The 24,360-nt window shown below is 40.3% G+C and overlaps 1 protein-coding gene across 4 annotated transcripts in view; it reads left to right on the plus strand.

The window, feature by feature from the left end:
* The window catches only part of Ttbk2 (tau tubulin kinase 2), a 127,834-nt gene that overhangs the window by 11,274 nt on the left and 92,200 nt on the right, over window positions 1–24,360 (plus strand). For 2 of the 4 annotated variants that reach the window (XM_050134426.1, XM_050134428.1), the window contains exon 2: window positions 17,859–17,994. In XM_050134426.1, coding sequence (XP_049990383.1) covers window positions 17,926–17,994 — 69 coding nt within the window. In that variant the 5' untranslated portion in view covers window positions 17,859–17,925. Of the gene's footprint in view, window positions 1–14,987; window positions 15,062–17,858; window positions 17,995–18,166; window positions 18,320–24,360 lie in introns of those variants that run through there. The other 2 variants (XM_050134427.1, XM_050134429.1) reach the window with 2 other exon arrangements.

Raw genomic sequence — 24,360 nt, forward strand, 5'->3', positions numbered from 1 at the left:
TTTGAAGAAACTGTTTGCCTAGGTAGTTCTCAGCCATGAGAACTCCTGGTTTGTCAGGTCCTCTTTAAGACTAAGCTTTGCAAAGGCTCTGAAATTCCTTCAGAAGAACTCAGCTACGAATCACTGACTTTAAACAAAGGGTAGTTAAAAGCCTAGGTATTATCACTCCAGAATTCAAGCCAGATGCAGTGGCTCTGTGGAATCTCTCACTACAACATATCATGACTAACTGGAAAGTGTGGGGTCTTATACTTTAATAATAGGTGATGTGAGCCCGGCAGTGGTGGCTCCCAACTTTAATCCCAGCACTCAGGAGGAGAGGCAGGTGGGTCTTTGTGAGTTTGAGGCCAGCATGGTCTACAGAACTAGTTCCAGAATAGCCAGAGCTACACGGAGAAAGCCTGTCTCAAAAAACAAAAAACAAACAAAAAAAAGGTGATGTAAGCCGGGTGGTGGTAGTACATGCCTTTAATACCAGCTCTCAGGAGGCAGAGGCAGGCAGATGTCTGTGAGTTCGATGCCAGCTTGGTCTATAAGAGCTAGTTTTAAGATAGGCTCCAAAGCTACAGAGAAGCCCTGTCACAAAAATAAATAAATAAATAAATAAATAAATAAATAACAAAATAATAGGTGATGTGTGGTATAGTTAGTTCTTATCAAATTTGGAAATTTTTTCAGACATTGCTTCTGCTTCTCATCCTCTCTCCCCATTTCTTTGGACCCAATTGAGGTAAAATTAATGATTAAAAAATGGAAAGAAATTGCTGGTGGTGGTGGAGCATGCCTTTTTTTAAAAAAAAGATTTATTTACTTATTTAGTATGCAACATTCTACCTCCATGTATGTCCACACGCCAGAGGGTGCCAAATCTCATTACAGATGGTTATGAGCCACCATGTGGTTGCTGGGAATTGAACTCAGAACCTCTGGAAGAGCAGCCGGTGCTCTTAACCACTGAGCCATCTCTCCAGCCCCTGGAGCATGCTTTTAATCCCAGTACTCAGGAGGCAAGGGCAGGCCATCTCTGTGAGTTTGAGGACAGCCTGGTCTACAGAGTGAGTTCCAGGGCAACACAAAGAAACTCAAAAACACTCTGTCAAAAACAAAAAATGTAGTTGAAGTTTCTTTCCTGCCCACCTGTTCCCAAATACCTAGCAGCCACTTCCCAAATAATTGACTCAGGGGCTTAATATAAGTTATAAATGCTTGACTGATAGCTCAGGCTTGTTACCAGCTAACTCTTACACATAAATTAACCACTTGGCTTGGTACCTTTTTACAGTACAGCATTCTCATCTTCTCTCTGTCTGCTGGCAACTCCTGACTCTGATCTTCTCCTTCCCATTATCCCTAGTTTGGTCACCCCACCTATTCTTCCTGCCTGGCTACTGAACAATCAGTGTTTTATTAAATCAATTCGAGTGACAATCTTTACAGTGTACAAGAGGATTATTCTACAGCAAAAGAGTGTGTGTGAGAGTGAGAGAAAGAGAAAGAAACTTAAGTTTTCAGTAACTGAAAACGGAATAGACAGAATTGCATAAATAAATAAAGGATAAATGATCTTCAATGTTTTTCCTGGGTTATGATTAGATTGTTAGCCCTTCAGTGTTACCCCCAGCATCCTAAGGCTTTGTTCATTTGATTTTTTTCCTCTATGTTTTTCATTTGCCCCCACTTCTACATTCATTTCCCTCTGGATATTCCCTTTTCTATAGCTTAAAGCTCACTATTCTTCAGGTGAGACTCCATATACAGATGTTTCTAATGCCTGACAAGTTGACATTAAAACCAACTGTAGTAACCAACTATAGTAACTAACTCTGAGATTTGTTTGTTGATTCTAAAAAGGGATTTAAGACAGGATTTCTCTGTAGCTTTGAGGCCTGTTCTGGAACTAGCCTTGTAGACCAGACTGGCCTCAAACTCACAGAGATCCACCTGCCTCTGCCCTCCCAATGCTGGGATTAAAGGTGTGTGATATTTCTTGATTCTTGATATTGGTTTTTTTTGTTTTTGTTTCATTAATTTTTGTCTTTAATTTTGGTTGTTTATTGCCATCTACTGGATTTGGGTTTGGTTTGTTCTTGTTTTTGCAAATTTGTGAGTTGCGTCATTAAGTCGTTTATTTGCATTGTCTTACTTTTTATTGTAAGAGATTAGAGCTCTAAATTTCCTTCTTAGAACTGTTTTTAGTGTGTCCCAGAGGGGTATTTCTTTGGTATGGTTTCATTTTCGGTTAATTCTAGAAATTTGATTGGTTTCTTGATTTCTTCTTTGACTCATTCATCATTTGGTATTGTATTGTTTAATTTCCATGAGTTTCTGTGCTTGTTTACTGTTGATTTGTGCTTTATTACATTATGGTCATGATATGGAGTCCTTTCCGTTTTCTGAGTTAAGATTTGTTTTGTGTCCCACTATTGGTCTATTTTAGAGATACTTCCATGGGCTGCTGAATAGAATATACATTCTTTGGGTTTGGGGTGGGATATTCTATAAATTTGTTAGGTACATTTGGTGTGTGATGTCATTCAGTTCTGATGCTTCTCTATTTTTCATTTGATCTGTCTTTTGGAGAAAGTGAGGCATTGCAATCGCCTGTTACCATTTGATTTGGAGTCTGTGTGTTGAAGTCCAGTAGTATGCTTTCATTGGAATTGAGTGCGGTAGAATTTGATACATATATGTTTGGGGTGTAATCTTTTCTTGGTTAATTGTTTCTTTGATTAGAATGAAGTGTCCTTTATTTCTTCTGATTAGTTTTAGTTGGAAATCTATTTTACTGGATCTTAGGATGATGACGCTTGCTTGGTTCTTGCTCCCATTGGAATGTGTTTTCTATTCTCTCTCTCTCTCTCTCTCTCTCTCTCTCTCTCTCTCTCTCTCTCTCTTCTCTCTCTCCCTCCAGCCCTAACTGTCCTGGAACCAGCTCTTGTAGACCAGGCTGACCTCAAACTCATAGAGATCCGCCTGCCTCTGCCTCCCGAGTGCTGATGCACCACCACCATCAAGACTCTCTTTTAAGGTGGTGCCTGTCTTTTAAAGTAGGGTGAGTTTCTTGTTGGGAACACAAAGACGGATTTGGCTTCTTAATACATATTAACCTGACCTGTGTCTTCTGACCAGGCAGGGGAATTGAGGCCACTAACAAATTATGAAATCTGTGTGCTGTTGGTTTGTTGTTTTTTCTTTTTTAAATATTTATTTATTGACTTTTCGAGACAGGGTTTCTCTGTGGCTTTGGGGCCTGTCCTGGAACTCACTCTGAAGACCAGACTGGCCTCAAACTCACAGAGATCAGCCTTCCTCTGCCTCCTGAGTGCTGGGATTAAAGGTGTGCACCACCACTGCCCAGCATTGTTATTTTTTTCTTTTTTTCTATTTTTTTGTGTTTTCTTTTTTTATTGACTTTTATTGAGCTCTACAGTTTTCTCTGCTCCCCTCCTTGCCTCTCCCCTCCCCACTTCAACCCTCTCCCAAGTTCCCCATGCTCCTAGTTTACTCAGGAGATCTTGTCTTTTTCTACTTCCCATGTAATTAGATCTATGTATGTCTCTCTTAGTGTCCTCATTGTCATCTAAGTTCTCTGGGATTGTGGTTTGTAGGCTGACTTTCTTTGCTTTATGTTTAAAAACCACCTATGAGTGAGTACATGTGGTAATTGTCTTCTGTGTCTGGGTTACCTCACTCAAAATAATGTTTTCTAGCTCCATCCATTTTCCTGCAAAATTCAAGATGTCATTATTTTTTCTGCTGTATAGTATTCCATTGTGTAAATGTACCATGGTTTTCTTATCCATTCTTCAGTTGAGGGGCATTTATATTTTTTTTCCTATTTGTGTTCCTGTGACTATAGCTTTATTTGTTTCCTTTCTACAGTCTTGGCTATGCTTGCTTTTCTTCTCAGTCTGAGGTATTGCTTCTGGGAGTCTCTGTAGGGCTGATTTGGTGGACATGAATGATTGTAGCTAGTAGATACCATGAAGAGTTTTTCTTTCTCCTCCAACAATAGCAGATAGTTTTGCTGTGTACAGTAGCTGAGGTTGGCACCCATTATTTTATAGAACTTCAAGTACATTGCTCCAGAATCTCCTGGCTTTTAAAGTTTCCATTGAGAATTCAACTGTTATTCTGGTGGGTTTCCCTTTATATATGACTTGTGGGTTTTTTTTTTTTTGTAGATTTAAGTGCCTTCTCTTTGTTCTGCATAATTAGTGTTTAATTATATTATGCTGTGGGGAGTTTATTTTCTGGTCCCGCTCCTTGTATCTGCATGGAGATGTCTTCCCTTAACTTCTGTGATCCTGTTGATGATGTTGTCTGTGCCATCTACCCAGGTTCTTCTCTTTCTATACCTCTAATTTGAAGATCTGATCTCTTCATGGTGTCTCAAAGTTCCTTATGTTCCTTTCATTGTGGGTCAGTCTCAGAGTCTCTGTCTCTCCTCTCTCTCATATTCTGTGCATGAGTTGTTCCGTGCTCTACTTTACTTTCAAGTCTATGATTGTTTTTTTAAATTTTGTGTTCTGGGGTTCATCTAGGTGATTCTCATTGGAGAACATTTTATATATTAGTGGATTTGGGGGGAGGCATACTGTCCTGGCCTTTTTTTTTTTTTCAGTATGACTACAACATGTGAACTTCCCTTCTTCCCTTGGTTGTGTATCTGAGGTGAGATTCTGGCCTGCTATGCTGGGCTAGTACAGGAACTGTAGACCAGAGCTAGGCTTGGGAGCATGAGGATGGTGCCTTTCTGATACACTTATTATATCAGATACATACCTTTTATCCCTAGACATTCATTCATTCATTCATTCATTTACATGTCTTTTATACCTGTGCTTTTCTTTATTTTGTAAAACAGTCAATGTATCTATAATAGCTGTTTTAAAATTGTTATCCACCAATTTTATGTGTACTTGTTCAGTTTGGTTGGTATTTCTTTTTGTTTATATCCCTGGCAGTTTTTGAGTGAATACCAGACATTGTGATTTTATGTTGCTATATTCTGTCTTCTTCTCCAAAATTTTTTTAAAAATAATTTTGAATTTTATTTTGGGATGCAGTTGTTTGAAAATAGTTTCATTGCTAGGCGTTGGTGGCACACGCCTTTAATCCCAGCACTCGGGAGGCAGAGGCAGGCAGATCTCTGTGAGTTTGAAGCCAGCCTGGTCTACAAGAGCTAGTTCCAGGACAGGCTCCAAGACCACAGAGAAACCCTGTCTCGAAAAACCAAAAATTACCTTCCTGAGTTACAGGACAGGCTCCAAAGTTACATAAAGAGATCCTGTCTCAAAAAAAAAGAAAAGGAAAAGAAAGGGAAGGGGGGAGGAGAAACCAAAAAACAAAAAGAAAAAAGAAAAAGAAAATAGTTTTCATTCATTGTCCTGTGTGAGATGTAGAGATATTCCGCCTGCCTCTTTCCAGTGGGTTTGTCCTTAAACTCACATTATAACATGCACTGATTCAGCCAAAGCCTCACGGAGGGACTCTGTGCAGATCTGCCGCTGGTGTGCCCCCCCATCCCTGTGCTGGCTCAGAACGCTCCAGGCAGGGTCTGGGGTGGCAGAGCTTCCTTCACTGGCTCACCTTTTCTCCCACATCTCTGTTGTGCTGCCTGTTGTCTGATTTCCGAAACCCTCCATTTTATATATTCTGTATGCTTTTATAGTTGCTTAGTAAGGTAAATCTGGTTCCTTCTAGTTTGTTGTGGCCAGGATTAGAAGTGGTAAGGTGGGTGTATTTAAATTTCAAACAAAGAGGAGTCATAGCTCCCACTCACACTAGAAATAAATAAATTATGTATATGCCCAAATATAGCTTTAAGTATGTTTCCTCATCTTTAAATGCATCATAGACTTTTCCTAGTGAATCATTTAACATTATATTCATTGACATTAAAATTAGTTAAAAATAAGTTTTTGATATTTTTCTGCTAAAGAGTAAAGTCTTATATAAATTGCATAAGACTCTTATAAAATCATGCCGTATAATTAGTGAATTATCTTGCTTTCATCTAGTGTATAGAAATTTATCACTTCAGTCTGTATAAATAATAATAGTCTCCTAACCGAGTTCTTGCTCTGACGTCATTCACAGATGGATGGATACTCCCTAGCCTTCTCAAAACAGAGTGAAATCTATGTAATTAGCCCATTTTCTTTTGATGGGAGAGGGAACTTTTTGTGATAGGATCTCACTCTATATAGTCCAGACTTCCCTGGAACTCATGATAATCCTCTTGCCTTATGACTTAGACTCTGGAGTGTGGTTTACAGACATAAACCATCATTCTCAGTTTTAGTTTTATTGTTTAAGTCTCTAAAATGATACTTTTGTTAAAATGGCATTTTTGTGTATAGTTGATTTTGGTTGATTTACCCCACACATATACTTGCTTACTCCCCATCTCCCTGTCTGCCGTTTCCATTTCTACAGCCTTCCTCCATTCTTCCTTTTACCTTCCTATCACCTGTCCTATTGCCTTGCCCACTCACTGCCTTAAAGCTTCCGGTTTACTGGTCTGTCACACGCTCAGTCCTACGTGAACATGCATGTAAACATTAAAAGCCAGGATCCACATGTAAGAGAGAATATAATAATATTTTCCAGGTCCATCTGTTGTCCTACAAATTTAATAATTTATTTTCTTTATGAATGAATGGAATTCCATTGTGTCTATGTACCATGTTTTATTACTCATTCATCTCTTGATGTGTATCTAGGCTGACTCCATTTCCTTGCTGTTGTAAATAGAGCAGCAGTAAACATGGATGTGCAAGTAGAGTATATGCCCTGGAGTAGTTTAGCTGGGTGGTGTGTGAATTCTATTTTCAGATTTCTGTAAAACCTCCACACTGGTTTCAATAGTTTATATTTCAGTCAGTTTATATTTACACACTAGCAGCAGGGAATGAAGGTCCCCTGTTCTCACAAACTCTCTGACATCTATTGTCATTTGTTTGCTTGGTAGTTTTTTGACTGGGGTGAGATAGAATCTCAGAGGAGTTTAATTTGCCTTTCCTAATGTCTAAGGATGCTGAACACTTTAAAATACACACATTAGCCATATGTGTGTCTTTCTGTGAGATCTGTTTATTTATTTATATTGGTTTTTCAAGACAGTGCTTCTCTGTGTCGCTTTGGAGCCTGTCTTGAAACTCACTTTGTACATCAGGCTTGCCTCTGCCTCCCAAGTGCTGGGATGAAAGGCATGTGCCACTATACCTGGCTATTGTCAGTTTTTAGAAAAGGTAGGTGTGTGTGTGTGTGTGTGTGTGAGAGAGAGAGAGAGAGAGAGAGAGAGAGAGAGAGAGAGAGAGAGAGAGAGAGAGAGAGGAGAGAGAGAGAGGAGAGAGGAGAGAGAGGAGAGAGAACCACACTTACATGGGTACCTACTGGAGGCCAGAAGAAGGTGTTGAATCCCTTGGAGCTGTGGGTTGCTGGATGTTGGTGTTGGTTCTCTAGAAGAGCAGCAAACACTTTTAATTGCTGAGCATTTTTTAAATTTAGTTTTTGCAGTTCTTTACATAGTCTAGCTAGTAATTCCTTGTCTAAAATAGAACTGGCAAGGATTTCCTTCTATTCCATAGACTTTTCATCCTGTTGATGATTTCTTTGGCTGGGTAGAAGCTTTTTTGATTTTATGTAATACTTTTTGTCAATTCTTGTGGTTATTTGTTGTGCCGTTGGACTTTTGTTCAGAAAATTCTTGCTTATATCTATATCCTGAACTCTCCTAGGAGTTTGAGTGCTTCAGGTTTTAAATTAAGGTCTTTGATCCACTTTTAATTAACTTTTGTGCAGAGAGAGAGAGAGGATACTGGTTTCATTCCATTCTTCTGCAGGGGGTTATCCAGTTTTGCCAGCATCATTTATTGAACAAGCTGTCTTTTTTCCAATGTATAATTTTTATACCTTTGTCAAAAATTAGGTGGACATAGCTGTGTGGCTGTATTCCTGGAGTCTCTGTTCTATTGTCTACATGTCTTTGTAGTGCATAATATTTTTGTGATTATGGCTCTTCAGCATAGTTTCAGATCAAGAAGTGTGAACTCATTTGCGTGGTAGTGGCGCACGCCTTTAATCCCAGCACTTGGGAGGCAAAGGAAGGTGGATATCTGTTGGCAGAGGCCGCTTGTTCATTTCTAGCTGCCCAGAACTGAAATAATCACACAGAAACTATATTATTTGCAGTACTGTTTGACTAATGTCTTAAGCGTATTTCTGGCTTACTCTTATATCTTAAATTAACCCATTTTTATTATTTTATATTTTACCATGAGGTTCATGGCCTATAGGCAAGGTTCCACCTGGCAACTCACGTCTTTCCCCTCTGGTGGCTACATGGTATCTCTTGACTTTGCCTTCTTTCTCCCAGCATTCTGTTTAGTTTCCCCACCTAGCTCTACTCTGTCCTATCACAGGCCAAGGCAGTTTCTTTATTCGTTAACCAATAAAAGCAACACATGTACAGAGAACTTCCCACACCATTTCCCCTTTTCTGTTTAAATAAAAAGGAAAACTTTAACTTTAACATAGTAAAATTACATATAAAAAACAGATATCAAGCAAGAATTAGAGTTACAATATTTATGTCTACTTTATCTTTTATCATAACTAAGGAAAACTATAATTATAACTATCTATTTTTCAATTTCATCAAAGACTCCAGAAGGATATAATATTACCTAAGTTAACAGGAAGTGTGTAACATAGATTAGGTTTATTTCTTCTTGAACTTTATATTAAAGGATTCATGTGAATTTTTTGCCTTGTTTTCAAACATTTATGAGACACTCATATTATTCAGTATAGTAGTGTTGTTTTAAATTTATATTTTAGCTTAGTCTTTGTGGCAAATAAAATATTGCCCCTCCCTAAGATAATTCACATTCTGATCTATGAATCCTATAAATAAGTTACCTTAGGTCACAGAAGGTATTTTATACCTGTGATTAAATTTAAACCAAAGCCTTTGACAGGGAGGATTGGCCTTGACTGTCTTCGTGAGTCCAGTGTAATCAAGGGGTCCTTATAATTGGAAAGGATGTATATTTTGTCAGAGAGAAACAATAGAGAAGGAGGGACGGACTGGAGAGGGAGAGAGAGAGTTTGAGAATATAAGAGATTGAGTTATCAGGGTGCTGCCTCATCACTGGCTTTGAAGATGAAATTGACATCATGAGCCAAAGAGTTCAAGCACCATCTCAAAGATGGAAAGGGAAAAGTTTTCCCTTAGAGCTTCCAGGGGGACCATAGCCTTGCTTTCACAGTGGAATTCTGGATTTCCGACATTCAGAACTGTAAGATTACAAATTTGGGTCATTTTTGGAGCTTTATTAGGGCACCAATAGGAAACTAGTAAGACTGTTTACCATATGGATATGCTAGAATTCATCCATTCTCCCTGTGCTGGGCATGACTGTGTGCAATCCCGTATCTATCCTAGTGACCACGAGTTTTTCTGGGGCACATACTTAAGCAAGGCATTAGGATGTCACAGAGGAGCACATCTGCTGTCATCTGGACCAAGAGCTGTAATGCTAGTGTTACATTCAGCAGTGTACAAGAGCCCACACTTTACTCTTGTGTCTTTCCGGCTGGGCATGGTGGTGCATACCTATCATTCCAACACTTAGGAGACCGAGGAAGGAGGGTCACTGAGTTCAAGGCCAGTCCCAGCTATAGTGAGGTGACTTCAGTAGGGGGAATCTTTGGAGGGAGGTATATGAGAAAAATGCATTAAATATGATTGAAAATATCATAATGAAACTGGTTGCTTTGTTTAATTAAAATATGCTAATATAAGAAAACATTTTCCAAAAAATATCTTTGGTGCCAGCTGAAATAATGCTTTTGTCCTTTATTTTATGAGGAGTACTCAAGATTTCCTTCAGGTGAAAACACACTTGGAAAGTAATTTATACTTTTTCTGTAGTAGATGGCATTGGTTTGTTTCTGTTCTCTCTTGTTTTTCTTTTGTTGTTTGGCTTTTTGACAGGGTCTCAATGTGTAGTATTTGCTGGCTGTAACTCACAGAGATCCACCTGCTTCTGCCTCTTGAGTGATGGGATTAAAGGTGTGTGCCATCACACTTGACTTTATTTTCTTTTGATCAACTAAATTTTCTACAAATTTTTACAGCAGAAACATAACATTGTAATTGCTATAATTCAGGTTGTAAGCATATTATAAAAAATAATTTTCTTCTGATAAAAACGTTTCATGGTGAATCAGTAAGTTATATAATAGGTTTCAGTTTTTGGACCACCATGCAAACCCAATTGGTTCCTTTTATTAGTGATCATGCAATACAGAGACTATTTTGTCATTATTGTTTGTGAATGGGACTGTGACTCTTCCTGTAAGTTAAGAAACTTGCAGAATGACATATTACATGTCACTGCAACATTATTAGGAAGAATGTGTTGGATTCTGCGAGAGGTAAACATTTTACATATGTTATTTATTAACACTTAAATCCTTAGATACCATTATTAATGTGAAATTTGTAGAATACAATGTAATGGTACAATGGTCTAGGCAGTAATGCGAAAACAAACTACTACTTTTTTCAGTAGATGAAGAAAATGAGGCACTGAGAAATGACGGATCCAACAATCTAGGTAGTTTGGCCTTAGCCTGCCTCTATTTTATGGAGCATGCCTGGAGTTAGGAGACAGTAGATTCACTGCACTGATAAGTTTTTGTCTTAGATGAAACTGTACTAGTCATTCTTTTGTTCTGTGACCACCTGATGAGAAGCAATTTGAGGAAGGGGTTTATTTTGGTTTACGATTTGAAGGGATACAGTCTACCAGGGTGGGGAAAGCCTGGAGGGGTGGCTTTGTGGGACTGGATCATGGGACAGCTGCTTTCCTACATCTCAGCATCATAAAAAATAAGAAGCTTCCCCAGGCCATAAACATCAAGGACCATGCCCAAAGAGAGCCACTTCCTTGAACTGAGCCCCATTCCCATTGGGTTCTACAACCTCTCAAAATATCACCATCTGGGTACCAAGAGACATGAATCTGTGATGACATTTCACATTCAAACCACAACACTCTTCATCATTTTATTTGGTTTAATTTGTGTTTTTGTGGTGCTGTGGATCAATCTGAGGGCTTTATATATTCTGGGAAAATGAGCTGTATCACTGACCTTGATTTATACTTTGTTTCTTCTTTTTCCTTCTCCTCCCCTCTTCCCTCTCCCCTCCCTCTTCCTCCTTTCTTTTGATTGTATATGTGTAGTATGTATGTGTCTGTTTGGGTGTGTGCATGTATTCATGCATGTATACATACGTGTATATGTGTGTGGGTATGGAAGCCATCATTGAGTGTCGTCTTATATTGTTTCCTACCTTAGTATTTTTGGGTTTGTGTGGGTTTTTGTTTTGTATTTGTTTTTGTTTCTGAGACAGGGTTTCTTTGTGTAGCTTTGGAGCCTTTCTTAGAACTTGCTCTGTAGATCAGGCTTGTCTCTAACTCACAGAGATCCACCTGCCCCTGCTTCCCGAGTGCTGGGATTAAAGGTGTACGCCACCACTGCTTGGCCCAACCTTAGTATTTTAAAGTAACGTTCTTATTAAGTTTTGAGAATTTAATATATTTTGATCATATTAATCATATCACCCAATTTCTCCCACCTACCTACCCACCCAACTTCATGTTCTCTCTTTCTCTCCCTCCCTTCCTTTCTCTCCCTGCTCCCAATTTCTCTCTCTCAAATCTGCAGAGTTCAGTTTTTGTTGGCTGACTGCTCTTGGTGTTGGGGCCTGCTCTGGAGGTGGTTGATTTATCAGGGGTCCTACCATTAAAGAAAACTGACTGACTCTCCCTCTCCTAGAAGCCATCGGATTTCAACAGCGTCTCAGCTTGGATGGGACTTCCTGTACCCCTCCAGGCTGAATTTTGTCTGGTGTTAGCTTACACAGGTCTTGCACATGCTGTCAAAATCTCTGAGTTCATATGTGCAACTGTCCTGTTTTGTCTAGAAAAAGTTTCCTTGAAGATACCATCGCCTCTGGCTCCTACAGTTTCTGCCCCCTTCCATGAAGATCCTTAGATCTTGAGGGGAGAGGTATAATATGAACATGCCATTTAGTGCCGAAGACTCAAATCTCTTACTCTGTACGTTCACCAGCTTCCACTTTGTTCTGAGACGCTCATTGGTGGACCAGGTTGACTGGCCAGTGAGCTCCAGGTATTATCTGTATGTCCCTCCCAACACTGGGATTAACAGGTGATTGTTTACATTCTTAGTTTTTTTTTCTGAATGTTTCCCCTTTGCACCTCTTTGTTTTACTTGTTCTTAGGTAACATAGGTGAACCTGTGTGACTAGAATCACGTGCAGGTCTTACTTTGAGCTCCAAGTGCCTATGATTTCACTGCAGGTTCATGATTTGGTTATTGAGAAGATGAGAGGTCTGTGATGTGACCTTCATCTGAAAGAACTTTGCAGTCTAGGATGGATACTGTCGGTATTTACGTATTAATTTGCTGTTGCCCTTAATCATTTGCTATCTAGCAAATGTTTCAAAAGATTTTTAAACCACATTTTCTTTTACAAGTTGATCTTCATTTAGCATGTTCTGTCCATATTTTGATCCTCTTTGGGTCTGTTTTGTCAACATGTCCAGATTTAGCGTTACTGTCAGAATTTATTACCATAAGATTTGCTCACTATTTTAGGTCATTAAGACTGCCAGAGCTGGAGGTGGTGGTGCACGCCTTTGACCCCAGCACTCAGGAGGCAGACTGGTGGGTCTCTGTGAGTACCTGGACGACCTGGGTTGTATAGTGAGTTCCAGGACTATGTAGAGAGACGTTGTCTCAAAAAAAAAAAAAAAAAAAAAAACCAATACCTGGACGACCTGGGTTGTATAGTGAGTTCCAGGACTATGTAGAGAGACCTTGTTTCACAAAAAACCAAACAAGAGACTTTTCCAGAAAGGAATTTATTCAATAATTCTCTTGAAAATAGTGCTATTGCTCTGACTTGTCTTCATGGTGTTAGTCTTACATAGTTATTGACCATTGGTTTTATAGCCATGCTATATAGTTTTTCAGCTATTTGTGATGTAGAATTGAAAAGGAACCTGTAATCATGCATTCTGAGAAATACATAATTGAAGTCTGGCAGATTGTCACCGATTGCTGGAGATAGTCTGACTTTGTATTCCAAGTTGGCCTTCAAGGTCCTCCTGTCTCAGCCATTGGATGTGTGTTATAGTGCTCATTTCAGGATTTGGTGTTTCAAAACATTTATCTCAGCCAGGCAGTGATGACACACACCTTTAATCCCAGGAGGCAGAGACTGGTGGGTCTCTGTGAGTTCGAGGCCAGCCTGGTCTACAGGAACTAGTTCTAGGACATGCTTCAAAGCTACAGAGAAAACCTGTCTTAAAAAAATAAAAAACAAACAAACAAAAACACCAACCCATTTGTCTCGAAAAACCAAAACCAAACAAAACATTTATCTCACAGTGTCTGTGGTCACCATTTTGAGTCTAATCCAAGTGGGAACACATTCAGAATGTGTTATGTGAGGTAGTCAGGGTAGGCTGCAACCATCATGGGATAAGGCAGGGGAAGGATCCAAATTTGTTCTGATGGCTGATAGAAGGCTCTGTTTCTTGTGACTTGTTAAACTTACGACAGTTCCTTGCTAGTAGTGATACCTGCTTTTTACAGAAGCTGCTTTCATTCTCTGCCAGGTGGTCCGTCCCATGGAGTTATAGGCGGATGCTGCATGGCAGCAAGCAAACAGGGAGAGGCAGCGAGGAATTCTCTTTCCTCACTTTGGCTACGTTCTTTTTTATTTATTTATTTATTTATTAAAGATTTCTGTCTTTTCCCCACCACTGCCTCCCATTTCCCTCCCCCTCCCCTATCAAGTCCCCCTCCTCATCAGCCCAAAGAGCAATCAAGGTTCCCTGACCTGTGGGAAGTCCGAGGACCACCCACCTCCATCCAGGTCTAGTAAGGTGAGCATCCAAACTGCGTAGGCTCCCACAAAGCCAGTACATGCAATAGGATCAAAAACCCATTGCCATTGTTCTTGAGTTCTCAGTAGTCCTCATTGTCCACTATGTTCAGCAAGTCCGGTTTTATCCCATGCTTTTTCAGACCCAGGCCAGCTGGCCTTGGTGAGTTCCCGATAGAACATCCCCATTGTCTCAGTGTGTGGGTGCACTCCTCGCGGTCCTGAGTTCCTTGCTCGTACTCTCTCTCCTTCTGCTCCTGATTTGGACCTTGAGATTTCAGTTTAATTAGAGGCTAGAAACTAGATCCAGCCAAGCCCCCAAGGGAGGGAAGTGATCAAAGGCAGGAGGTAGAGATAATTGGGAGCTATTTTAGAAGTCTCTTCACGGCCAGAACATGGTGGCACACACCTTTAATTCCAGCACACGGAGGTGAGACAGGCAGATCTCTGTGCGTTTGAGGACAGCCTGATCTACAGAGTGAGATCCAGGACAGGACGGACTAGACGGTGAAACCCTGTCTCGAAAAAACAAACAAACAAAAAAAACCCAAGCAAAAAAGCTGCTTCATTTGGTTTGGTTATCATTTAAGGATTCTAGGTTTTCTGCTTTTTTGTAAGTGGGTATTCTTAGATTAATTTAAATAATTAGTAATTTCCAAGTTCTGAAGAACTCTGCTGGCAATACCATTTTATTCCATGAGATAATAGAAATTGTTCTCTATAGTATTATCTAATAATCTCATTTAAAATGTAAATTTGTGGACTTTTTTTATATATAGAGGTTGTCCTCGAACTCATTATATAGGTGTAGGCCTCTGCCTTCCAAGTTCAGGGATTATGGGTGTGTACCACCATTCTCTAGTTAAACTTTACTTTTTGTTATGGTAAAGTATACATATTTGCCTTAAGCATTTTGAAGTAAACAATTCAATGTTAAGTATATTTGTTAATTAACTTTTTACCTCAAACTGGATCTTTTTCCCTCTCTCAGAATTGTAAAACCAGTAAGATCAAGTGCCTATTGAAAGAGACTCACTCTTGGCTAAGAAGAGAAGTAGGAAATAGGTTGGTATTGCTTATACTTAGGAATCCTGAGAGGGGATTGCTAGAAATGGATGTTACGTTTTTTTTCAGTTACATTGATTTATTAGTGGGATGTGCACATGTGCTGCTGCCCGTGTGTGTAGTCAGAGGACAACTGGCAGGAGTCGGTTTTCTCCTTCTACCACTCGGTCCTGGCAATCCAGCTCAAGTCATTGGGCCTGGCTGTAACTACAAAGTCATCTTGCTGGCCCAAAGATCAAGTCGATTATTGTTTTTGACCAGATGTCTTTTGGAAAACCTGTAAGGTCTTCATTACCTCCAAGTTCTTTTTACTTTCTTTTTCTTGTTTGTTTGTTTTTCAAGACAGGGTTTCTCTGTAGCTTTGAGCCTGTCCTGCAACTTGCTCTGTAAACCAGGCTGGCCTTGAACTCACAGAGATCCGCCCGCCTTTCAAGTACTGGGATTAAAGATGTGCGCCCCTACTGCCCAGCTTTACTTTTCTTTTTGAGGCCAGAAGAAGGCATCAGATTCCCTGGAGCTGGAATTACAGATGATTATTAGCTGCCATTTGGGTGCTAGGAAATGAAAACACACGCACACACACTAAACAAACAAATAAATAAAAATCAAACCACATATGAGAGAAACTGTCTTTCAGAGTCTGGACAGATCCTCATGTAGCCATTAGCCTTGCACTTGATATGTAGCTGAGGGTTGTCTTTGGTGTTGTCTGGGCAGAGTTGAGTGACTGACAGTATATGTCTGCTTTCCGGCACTACAGTTATGAAGAATCATTTCATTGCTTTTGGACTTAACTTCCATTTTCTTTTTCTCTTTTAAATAAAAGCAATTAGTTTAATCTACTCAACATTTGCCTCCCTTTTACACAGAAGGCAGCACACTATAAACTTGTTTCTTTATCTAATCTTTCTGTTAACAGTATTTGAATTAGGAAGACATTTCAACTGGTAAAGTACTGCCTCTTAAACAGATCCTTTGTTTGATAACCAGACCCCACATAAAAATGCTGGGCGTATGGTTCTTTCCTTGTGTCCCCACCACTGGGGAGTCAGAAACAAGAATGGGGCTTGCTGGCCAGCTAGTCTAGCCTAATCAGTGAGTTCCAGGCCAGTGGAAGACTGTCTCAAAGGTAATGTTCCTGAGTGTCTTAGTTAGGGTTACTGTTGCTGTGATGAAACACCGTGACCACAGCCATGGTCACGGTGGCTCTTTAGTTTATGCTTCCACATCACTGTTCATTACCAAAGGAAGTCAGGCAGCAACTCAAGCAGGGCAGGAATCTAGAGCTAGGGGTTGGTACAGAGGACATGGAGGAGTGTTGCTTACCTCTTGCTCCTCATTGCTTTGCTCAGCCTGCTTTCTTAGCCAGGACCACCAGCCAAGGGATAGCACTACCCACAATGGTCTGGGCCCTCCCCCATCAATCACTGAATAAGAAAATGCCTATAAGCTTGCCTACAACTAACTGGGTCTTATGGAGGCATTTTCTCAACTGAGGCTTCTTCCTTTTCGATGACTCTATCTTGTGTCAGGTTGACAAAAAACTAGCCAGCACTCTGAGGATGACATCCAAGGTTGTTTTCTGGCCTCCACGCCTGCAACACATTAAAAAGTCACTCTAATATTTTTCTCTCTTATTCATGGAGTAAGTATGCTCTTTTATTTCCTATAGGTATACTATTCTTTTACTGTTTTTCTTTTAAAAAACAGTATCATGATAGCATTTTGTCACGGCCTTTTTGCCTACATAATGAATCTCTATGCATTTGAAGTGCATCTTCAAGTTTAGATCTCGGTGAGATTTCTTAGCAGGTAAAGATGCTAACTGCCAGTCCTGACAATTTGAGTTCAGTCACCAGAACCCACATGGTAAAAGAACAGAAGTCACTATTACAAGTTATCAACTTCACTTGAACATGTATCAACACACACACACGAGTGTAAAATAAATGAATGTAATAAAATATTAAATGTTAATTAGCTCTGATGATATTAAATTGTATTCTAAATCTGTTAAACTGCAAGCTATTGCCAAGTCTGGTAGCATATGCCTGTGATACAGTTGAGGCTGAGCAGGAGAACCACAAGTTCCATGCCATCTTGGGTTACAGAGTGAGTTCAAGACAAGTCTGAACAATTTGAGACCCTGTCTCAAAAAAAGTAAAAAGAAGGCTAAGGATATAGCTTAGTGGTAAGGCCTTGTTTAACATGCACAGGGCCCTAGGTTTGAAACTGTAAAGTGTGGTAAATGGCTGCCTTGTCTTTTTCTCTGGCAGTGTGTGTACTCAGGGTGAAGGCGTAGGTCACAAACAATGCCACACCAGTTTGGAATTATGATTAATAGGGTGGTATTTATTTAAAGGGAAAAAACTTACAGATCATCGTCCCAGACAACAGCCCTCTGCGCAACCAGGAAGGGAGTCTAGTCGCCAGTGGAGCAGGAAGTGAAGAGAAGAGCGGAGGGAAGTAGCCGCTTTTTTAAAGGGAGAGAGACCACGCCCCAATGGGCTGGTATCTCAGCAGCTATTGGTTAGAGGAGTGGAAGGACCTCCCGTAACACTTAGGGTACTGGTCTGTCTGGGTCAACGGGCACTGACCATCATGCTCCTTCAGTTATGTAACTATGTGTACTGTGTCTTTGTGATGGCTGGTCCACTGTACTGGAAAGATCATGTATGTTACACAGGTTTTGGAATGTAGATATAGGGATCCCCTAACCTTCTGAGGAATCTTGAGATGAGAATGTTATTTGTGTGTTAATTAGCTCTGCTGCTACTTTTTTTTTCTTTTGTTTTAGATTAAATGGAAACCACCCTTGGGAGCTAGATGCCTGTGTAGCTGTTATACCACATCAGTGTTTTGCAATGAGTGGGGGAGGAGAGCAGCCAGACATCCTCAGTGTTGGAATCTTGGTCAAAGAACGATGGAAAGTGGTGAGTATAGAATGGAGACAGGAAAGTGGGGGGTGAAGGGGGCAAGCATATGGGGTGGTATGTTTTGGTATGCTGATAGACGTAACATTTCTAAAGGACTAATACCTATGTTTTTTATTCACCTAAAACAGGTATTTTAATTTTTATTCATTTTTTTGTTTTCTTGAAACAGGGTTTCTCTTGTGTGTAACAGCCCTGGCTGCCCTGGAACTCACTTGGTAGACCAGGTTTGCCTCAAATTCAGAGACCCGCCTGCCTCTGCCTCCTGAGTGCTGGGATTAAAGGTGTGAGCCACCACTGCCCGGCTTGACTTTTATTCATATGAGTAAGTTTTGGTTATGCTCTAATTCTTAAGTTTGCTTCATAAGTTCTAAATTTTTCTAACTTTCTGTAGCTAATATTATAAATTAAAGTGCTTAAGGAAAGAACAAATTAAAAAATTTGAAAGTGCAGTAAACTGCACTTTTTCTTCTACAACACTATTAAGAAAACTTCTAGTTTGGTTGTGGTAGCACTTACCTTTAATCTCAGACAGATGGATCTCTGTGAGTTCCAGGCCAGCATGGTCGTCTACAGAGTGAGTTCCAGGCCAACCAGAACTACACTGAGAAACCCGGTCTTTAAAAAGAAAGGAAACAAGGAGGGAAGGAGGAAGAAAAGAAGAAAAGAGAAAACTTCTAAGTGCACACAAAAACAGACATATGATAAATTGCTGTGTGCTTAGCCTACACTTAGTTTGTGGTTAGGATATATAATCTTGTTTCTTCTCCTAGAGTATTTTGAATAGTTCTTACATCAGTGTGTATCTATAAAGAAAGATAAGTGTTGTGATAGGAGTGGCGGGGCTGCGTCCCCAGCACCCCGGCCGCCTGGCTATCTTATGCCCCGAAATAATTACACGGACACTGTATTCTTTTAAACACTGCCTGGCCCATTAGTTTCAACCTCTTAATCCATTTCTAATAATCTATGTAGCACCACAAGGTGCGCTTACCAGGAAAGATTCAGCATGTCTGACCTGGTGGCTGGCTGCATGTCTGCCCTGAGAAGAGCTGCATGACTTCTGAGCTCACTGCCTCTTCCTCCCAGCATTTTGTTCTGTTTACTCCACCCACCTATGTTCTAACCAATCAGGGCCAAGGCAGTTTCTTTATTTGACCAATGACCTTCCTCCATCAGATAAGGACTTATTTTTCAAAATTATTCACTTATAAAAGTTTTTACTTTTTTTTATGATAGTAGCAGGATCAAATTCAAGATGATTGATTCTGTTACATAGACTTAGAGACCAGGGTGGTTAGGCACCTTTTGGAAAGGAAAAGGGTAGAGGAAAGGTTGGTGAGGGAGAAAAGAGACAGAGAAAGAGAGAGTGAAGAAAAAGAGAAGGAAAAGTGTGAATTTAGTTCAAAGTAGTCCCAGTACTGTAGTCCCAGTACTGAGGAGACTGAATTTGAAGCTATCCTGAACTGTTGGTAGGTCCCAGGTCAGCCTGGGTCACAGTGTGAAACTGTCTCACAGAAGGGAGCAGGTGCTGGAGGGATGATTCAGTGGGCAACAGCTCTTGCTGCTCTAGCAGAGGACCCAGGTTCAGTTCCCAGCACCCACATAGTGACTAACAAGTGTCTGTAACTCCAGTTCCAGAGGATCTGATGCCATCTGCCATCTTCTGATGCTCACATGGTACATATACATTCATGCAAACAAAACACCATACAAATAAAATATAAACATCTAAACGTAAATGAAGCAAAATGAGTCAGTCAATAAAAGCACTTGCCTCCAAGCTTGACGACCTGAGGTCTGTTCTAGGATTCCCACATGGTGGAAGGAGAGAATTGACTCCTGGAAGTTGTCTTTTGACTAACACATGTGTACCTTGGACACACACAGACATACTAATAAAAAATTGTGATATGTTTTAGTCCATTGTAGTTATTATCCTTAGAGATTTTTAGATTGTCTTCATCTGATTAAGGGGATACCCATTAAGAAGCCTCCAGAGTTCTGTCTTAGTTGCTCTTCTATTGGTATGATAAATAAATCACCATGACCAAGGCAACTTATAAAAGAAATCATTTAATTGGGCTTACTGTTTCAGAAGGTTAGAGATCATGATGACACAACAGAATGTGGTGTCAAGGACAGCTGAGATCCCACATCTTGGTGTGATACACAGGCAGGCAGCGAGAAGCACACTAAGAGTGTATTGAGCCTTTTGAAACCTTAAAATACCCCACCTCCTTCAACAAGGCCAAACCTCTAAATCCTTCTCAAACAGTTCCACCAACTAGAGAGAGACCAGATATTCAAACTTGTGAACCTATGGGGAGTATTCTCATTCAGACTATCACATTTGAATTTGAACTAAATGCTTTTAGTTCAAATTCAAAAGTCCCCATACTCTCTTATAGCCTCAATACCATTTTAAAGTCTGAAGTCCAAATCTCTTCTGAGACTCAAGGCAATCTCTTAACATCTTATAAAATCAAAAAGCAAATTACATACTTAGAAAATGCAGTGGCACAGAATATACATTACCATTCCAAAAACCAAGCGCTCAAGACTGACAAGCAGGAGACAAAGAGTGTACACTGGGAATGATGGGATCTTTTTGAAGCCTTGAAGCCTGTGCCTGTGGGACCCCTCCTCCAACAAGGCCGTATATCCTAATGTTTCCCAGACATTCCCACCAACTAGAAATCAAGCATTTAAATATATGAACCTTTGGGGGCCATTCTTATTCAAACCACCATAGGTTCTAATAGGCCTTTAGTTTGTTTTATGTCAATGTTTGGTGTTTTGAAATAAGATCTCACTGTGTAGCCCAGCTGGCTTTCAGCTGAGTCCTGCTGTCTCAGCAGCAGCCTTCCAAATACTGGAGTTCTAGGTGTGTGCCAGCTCCTAGCAGTCCTCCAGTGCTGGGGGGGCCCTAGGCCTCCCACTGGCTAGGCAAGCCCTCCTTCACTGAGATATATACCCTGCCTCTCCCCAACAGTCTTTTAATGACTTTCTTGTCCTAGAACTGGAATACATCCTCTGACAACTTAATTAAGGACTTTTTAAAAATAATTATCTTTAATGTTAATCAGTGTTTTGTCAACTAAAGTTTTCTTAGACTAACAGGTTTAATTGTTTTAGCATTTCTCTAAATCTACTAATAGGATAGAGACTCTTTAAGGAAAAAAAAGTTTTTCAGTGGCTTTAAATGTTTTTATTACAATCAAGCATGGTGGCGCACACCTTTAATCCCAGCACTCAGGAGCCGGAGGTATAACATTAGGGTTTGCTTTGGGCGCCATTTTGTAACATGAGGGTCGGGCTTGCCCAGGTTTTTGTCTGCCCAGAGAAAATCACACAGAGTCTACATTAGATTATAAACTCATTGGCCCATTAGCTCAGGCTACTTATTAGCGCTTGTAGATTATATTAACCCATTATTCTTATCTATGTTAGCCACATGGTTTGGTACCTTTCTTAGCGGGACAGGTCACATCTTGCTTCTTCGGTGGTCTGGGCTAGACTGCGAGGACGAGCTTCCTTCTTCCCAGAATTCTCCTGTTCTCATTGCCCTGCCTCTACTTCCTTCTGGTTGACCCACCTATACTTCCTGTCTGGCCAATCAACATTTATTTAAAACATGATTGACAGAATACAGACAGTTCTCCCGCACCACTGCAGACAATCTCTGTGAGTTTGAGGCCAGCCTAGTTTTACAGAATGAGTTCCAGAACAGCCAGGACTGTTACACAGAGACACAGAAAAACCCTGTCTCAAAAAAAAAAAAAAAAGTACTACGATAAGTATTGATTATTCTTCAATAAAATAAGGTTACAGCATGGTGAGGTGACACAGGCAAGCAGTATCAGCACTCAGGAGCCTGAGGAAGGAGTATTGTGAGTTCAAGACCAGCCTCAGCCAGGTGTAGTGGTGCACGCCTTTAATTCCCAGCATTGGGGAGGCAGAGGCAGGAGGATCTCAGTGCGTTAGAGGCCAGCCTGGTTTATATAGGGAGCTCTGGGACAGCCAGGGCTATGTAGAGAGACTCTGTCTCAGAAAACAAACAAAAGGACCAGCCTGAGATACATAGTGAGATCCTTTCTTTAAAAACCAAACACAAAGATTAGAAATGTAGCTCAGGGCCTGGTGGGATGACTCAGCCATTAAAGGCTAGGCTCACCACCAAAAATATGAGTTCACTTCCCAGCATCCACGGCTGTCCCTCCAGGTACTTAAAAAAAAAAAAAGAAAGAAATATAACTCAGACTTCTGACAGATAGTTCAGTGGTTAAGGGTATGTGCTGTCAAGCCTGAAATCCTGAGTTCTATTCCTGATGCCCAGACAGTGAAGGAGAGAAAAGAGACAGAACAGAGATAACTTCTCCAGGTTTTCCTCTGACCCCTAAATTTTTCATGGCTACTGCATGCACACATACACACAAAATAAATTTGTTCAAAATATTTATTTATTTATTTATTATATATACAATATTCTATCTGTATGTATGCCTACAGGCCAGAAGAGGGCACCAGACCTCATTACAGGTGGTTGTGAGCCACCATGTGGTTGCTGGGAATTGAACTCAGGACCTTTGGAAGAGCAGGCAATGCTCTTAACCACTGAGCCATTTCTCCAGCCCCACAAAATAAATTTTTAAAGAAAAAATTGTCCTGTGGTAGACTGTTTAGCATTTGTAAGATTCTGGGTTCAACCCCTGGCATCTTGAAAAGAGGGAGAAAGCGGTGAGGAATTCTAACCAGGATCTACCTTCTGTGGTGAGGATACCAAACAAGATCTGCCTTCGGTGGCAGACGGGTTGTGGAACTTGTCCCCCACATTTGGGAGGAGGATGGCATTTTGTAAGGATTCTTAAATTGTTTTTATTTTGTTTTGTTTTGTTTGTTTTTTTCAAAACAGGGTTTCACTGTGTAGCTGTGACTGTCCTGGAACTCAGAACAGTCCTGTAGACCAGGCTATCTTCAAACTCAGAAATCAGCTGGCCTCTGCCTCCTGAGTGCTGGAATGACTGCCCTGCTAGAATTCGTAATTGTTAAGGATGGCATCTATGTGCACACACACACACGCATGGTGTGTTAATATCCAAAGTCATAGGTTAATCATTATTTTGCCTATAGTTATTTTGCCTATAGTTTTATAGATTAGCAATTAGGAATGAGGGTTTAAGAGAAAGCTCATTCAGTAAAGTGCTTGCCACACAATTAAGGGCCCTGAGTGATCTTCAGCATCCATACAAAAAAAACTGGACTGGGAAAATTTACAGCTGCTAAAGTACTTTTCTCACAAATGAGGACCTGCTGGGTGCTGTGGTGCTTGAGAGGTAGAGGCAGAGGCAGGAGGCCACCGTGGGGCTCATTGGCCTGTCAACCTAGCCTGACCGGTGAACCCTGTCCCCAGTGAGAGACCCTGTCTCAAAAATCACAAGCTTATTAACCTGTATACACTTTCACTTGCATGAGTGTACACACACACACACACACACACACACACACACACACACACATACACACACACTAGGGACAAGTTTACCTGGGTGGCTTTGGCCATTAGCTCTGGTTGTGCCAGAGACTCTATTTCTGTATGGCTTCTTTACTCCCTGACCTGATGTCTTGGGCTTGTTAGCCCTCTCATTCTCCCACTTTGGTAGCTCATTTTGTTTGGAATCTCCTGTGCCTATGACTTCTGAAGATAACCACACTTTCTATATTTGGTTTGCTTTTTTAGAGACAAGATATAGAATCTACCAGGCTGCTTAAGGTTTCTCTTCAGAGCAGACATATTGTCATTGTTCTTTTCTGTTGGTTAATTGGTCATAAGAGCTACATACATTTAAGAAGGTGGGAAAACAGACCCTATAGCTTTAATTTTATTTTTAATTTTTGCCAGTGCTGGAGATTGAACACAGTGCTTTGTATATATACCTAGACAAGAAACCCTCTACCACTGAATTATATTACCAGACCCTAACTTTTCACAGGGGAGTGTCAGGGTCACAATTCCTTGTTCAATATGAAAGTCTTCTGTACCTAACATTAAAGAAGAGGAGGATGGGTGCTGAACAGATGGCTCAGTGGTTAAGAGCACTGGTTGCTCTTCCAGAGGTCCTGAGTTCCTAGCAACCACATGATAGCTCACAACCATCTGTAATGAGATCTGGTGCCCTCTTCCAGTATGCAAGCATACATGCAGGCATACTGTATATATACATAATAAATAAATAAAAATAAATAAATCTTTTTTAAAAACAGAAGGATGAGAGAGAATGTAGTGGATATATTTAATGTATGTGCCTTTAGCATACTATATTACTTGTGACTTTGTTTTTACCTCAGAACTAATGAAGATATTAT

This window comes from Alexandromys fortis, unplaced genomic scaffold (genome assembly GCF_014885135.2).
Source record: "Alexandromys fortis isolate MF-2015 unplaced genomic scaffold, M_Fortis_MF-2015_v1.1 scaffold_6, whole genome shotgun sequence".
Taxonomy (NCBI): domain Eukaryota; kingdom Metazoa; phylum Chordata; class Mammalia; order Rodentia; family Cricetidae; genus Alexandromys; species Alexandromys fortis.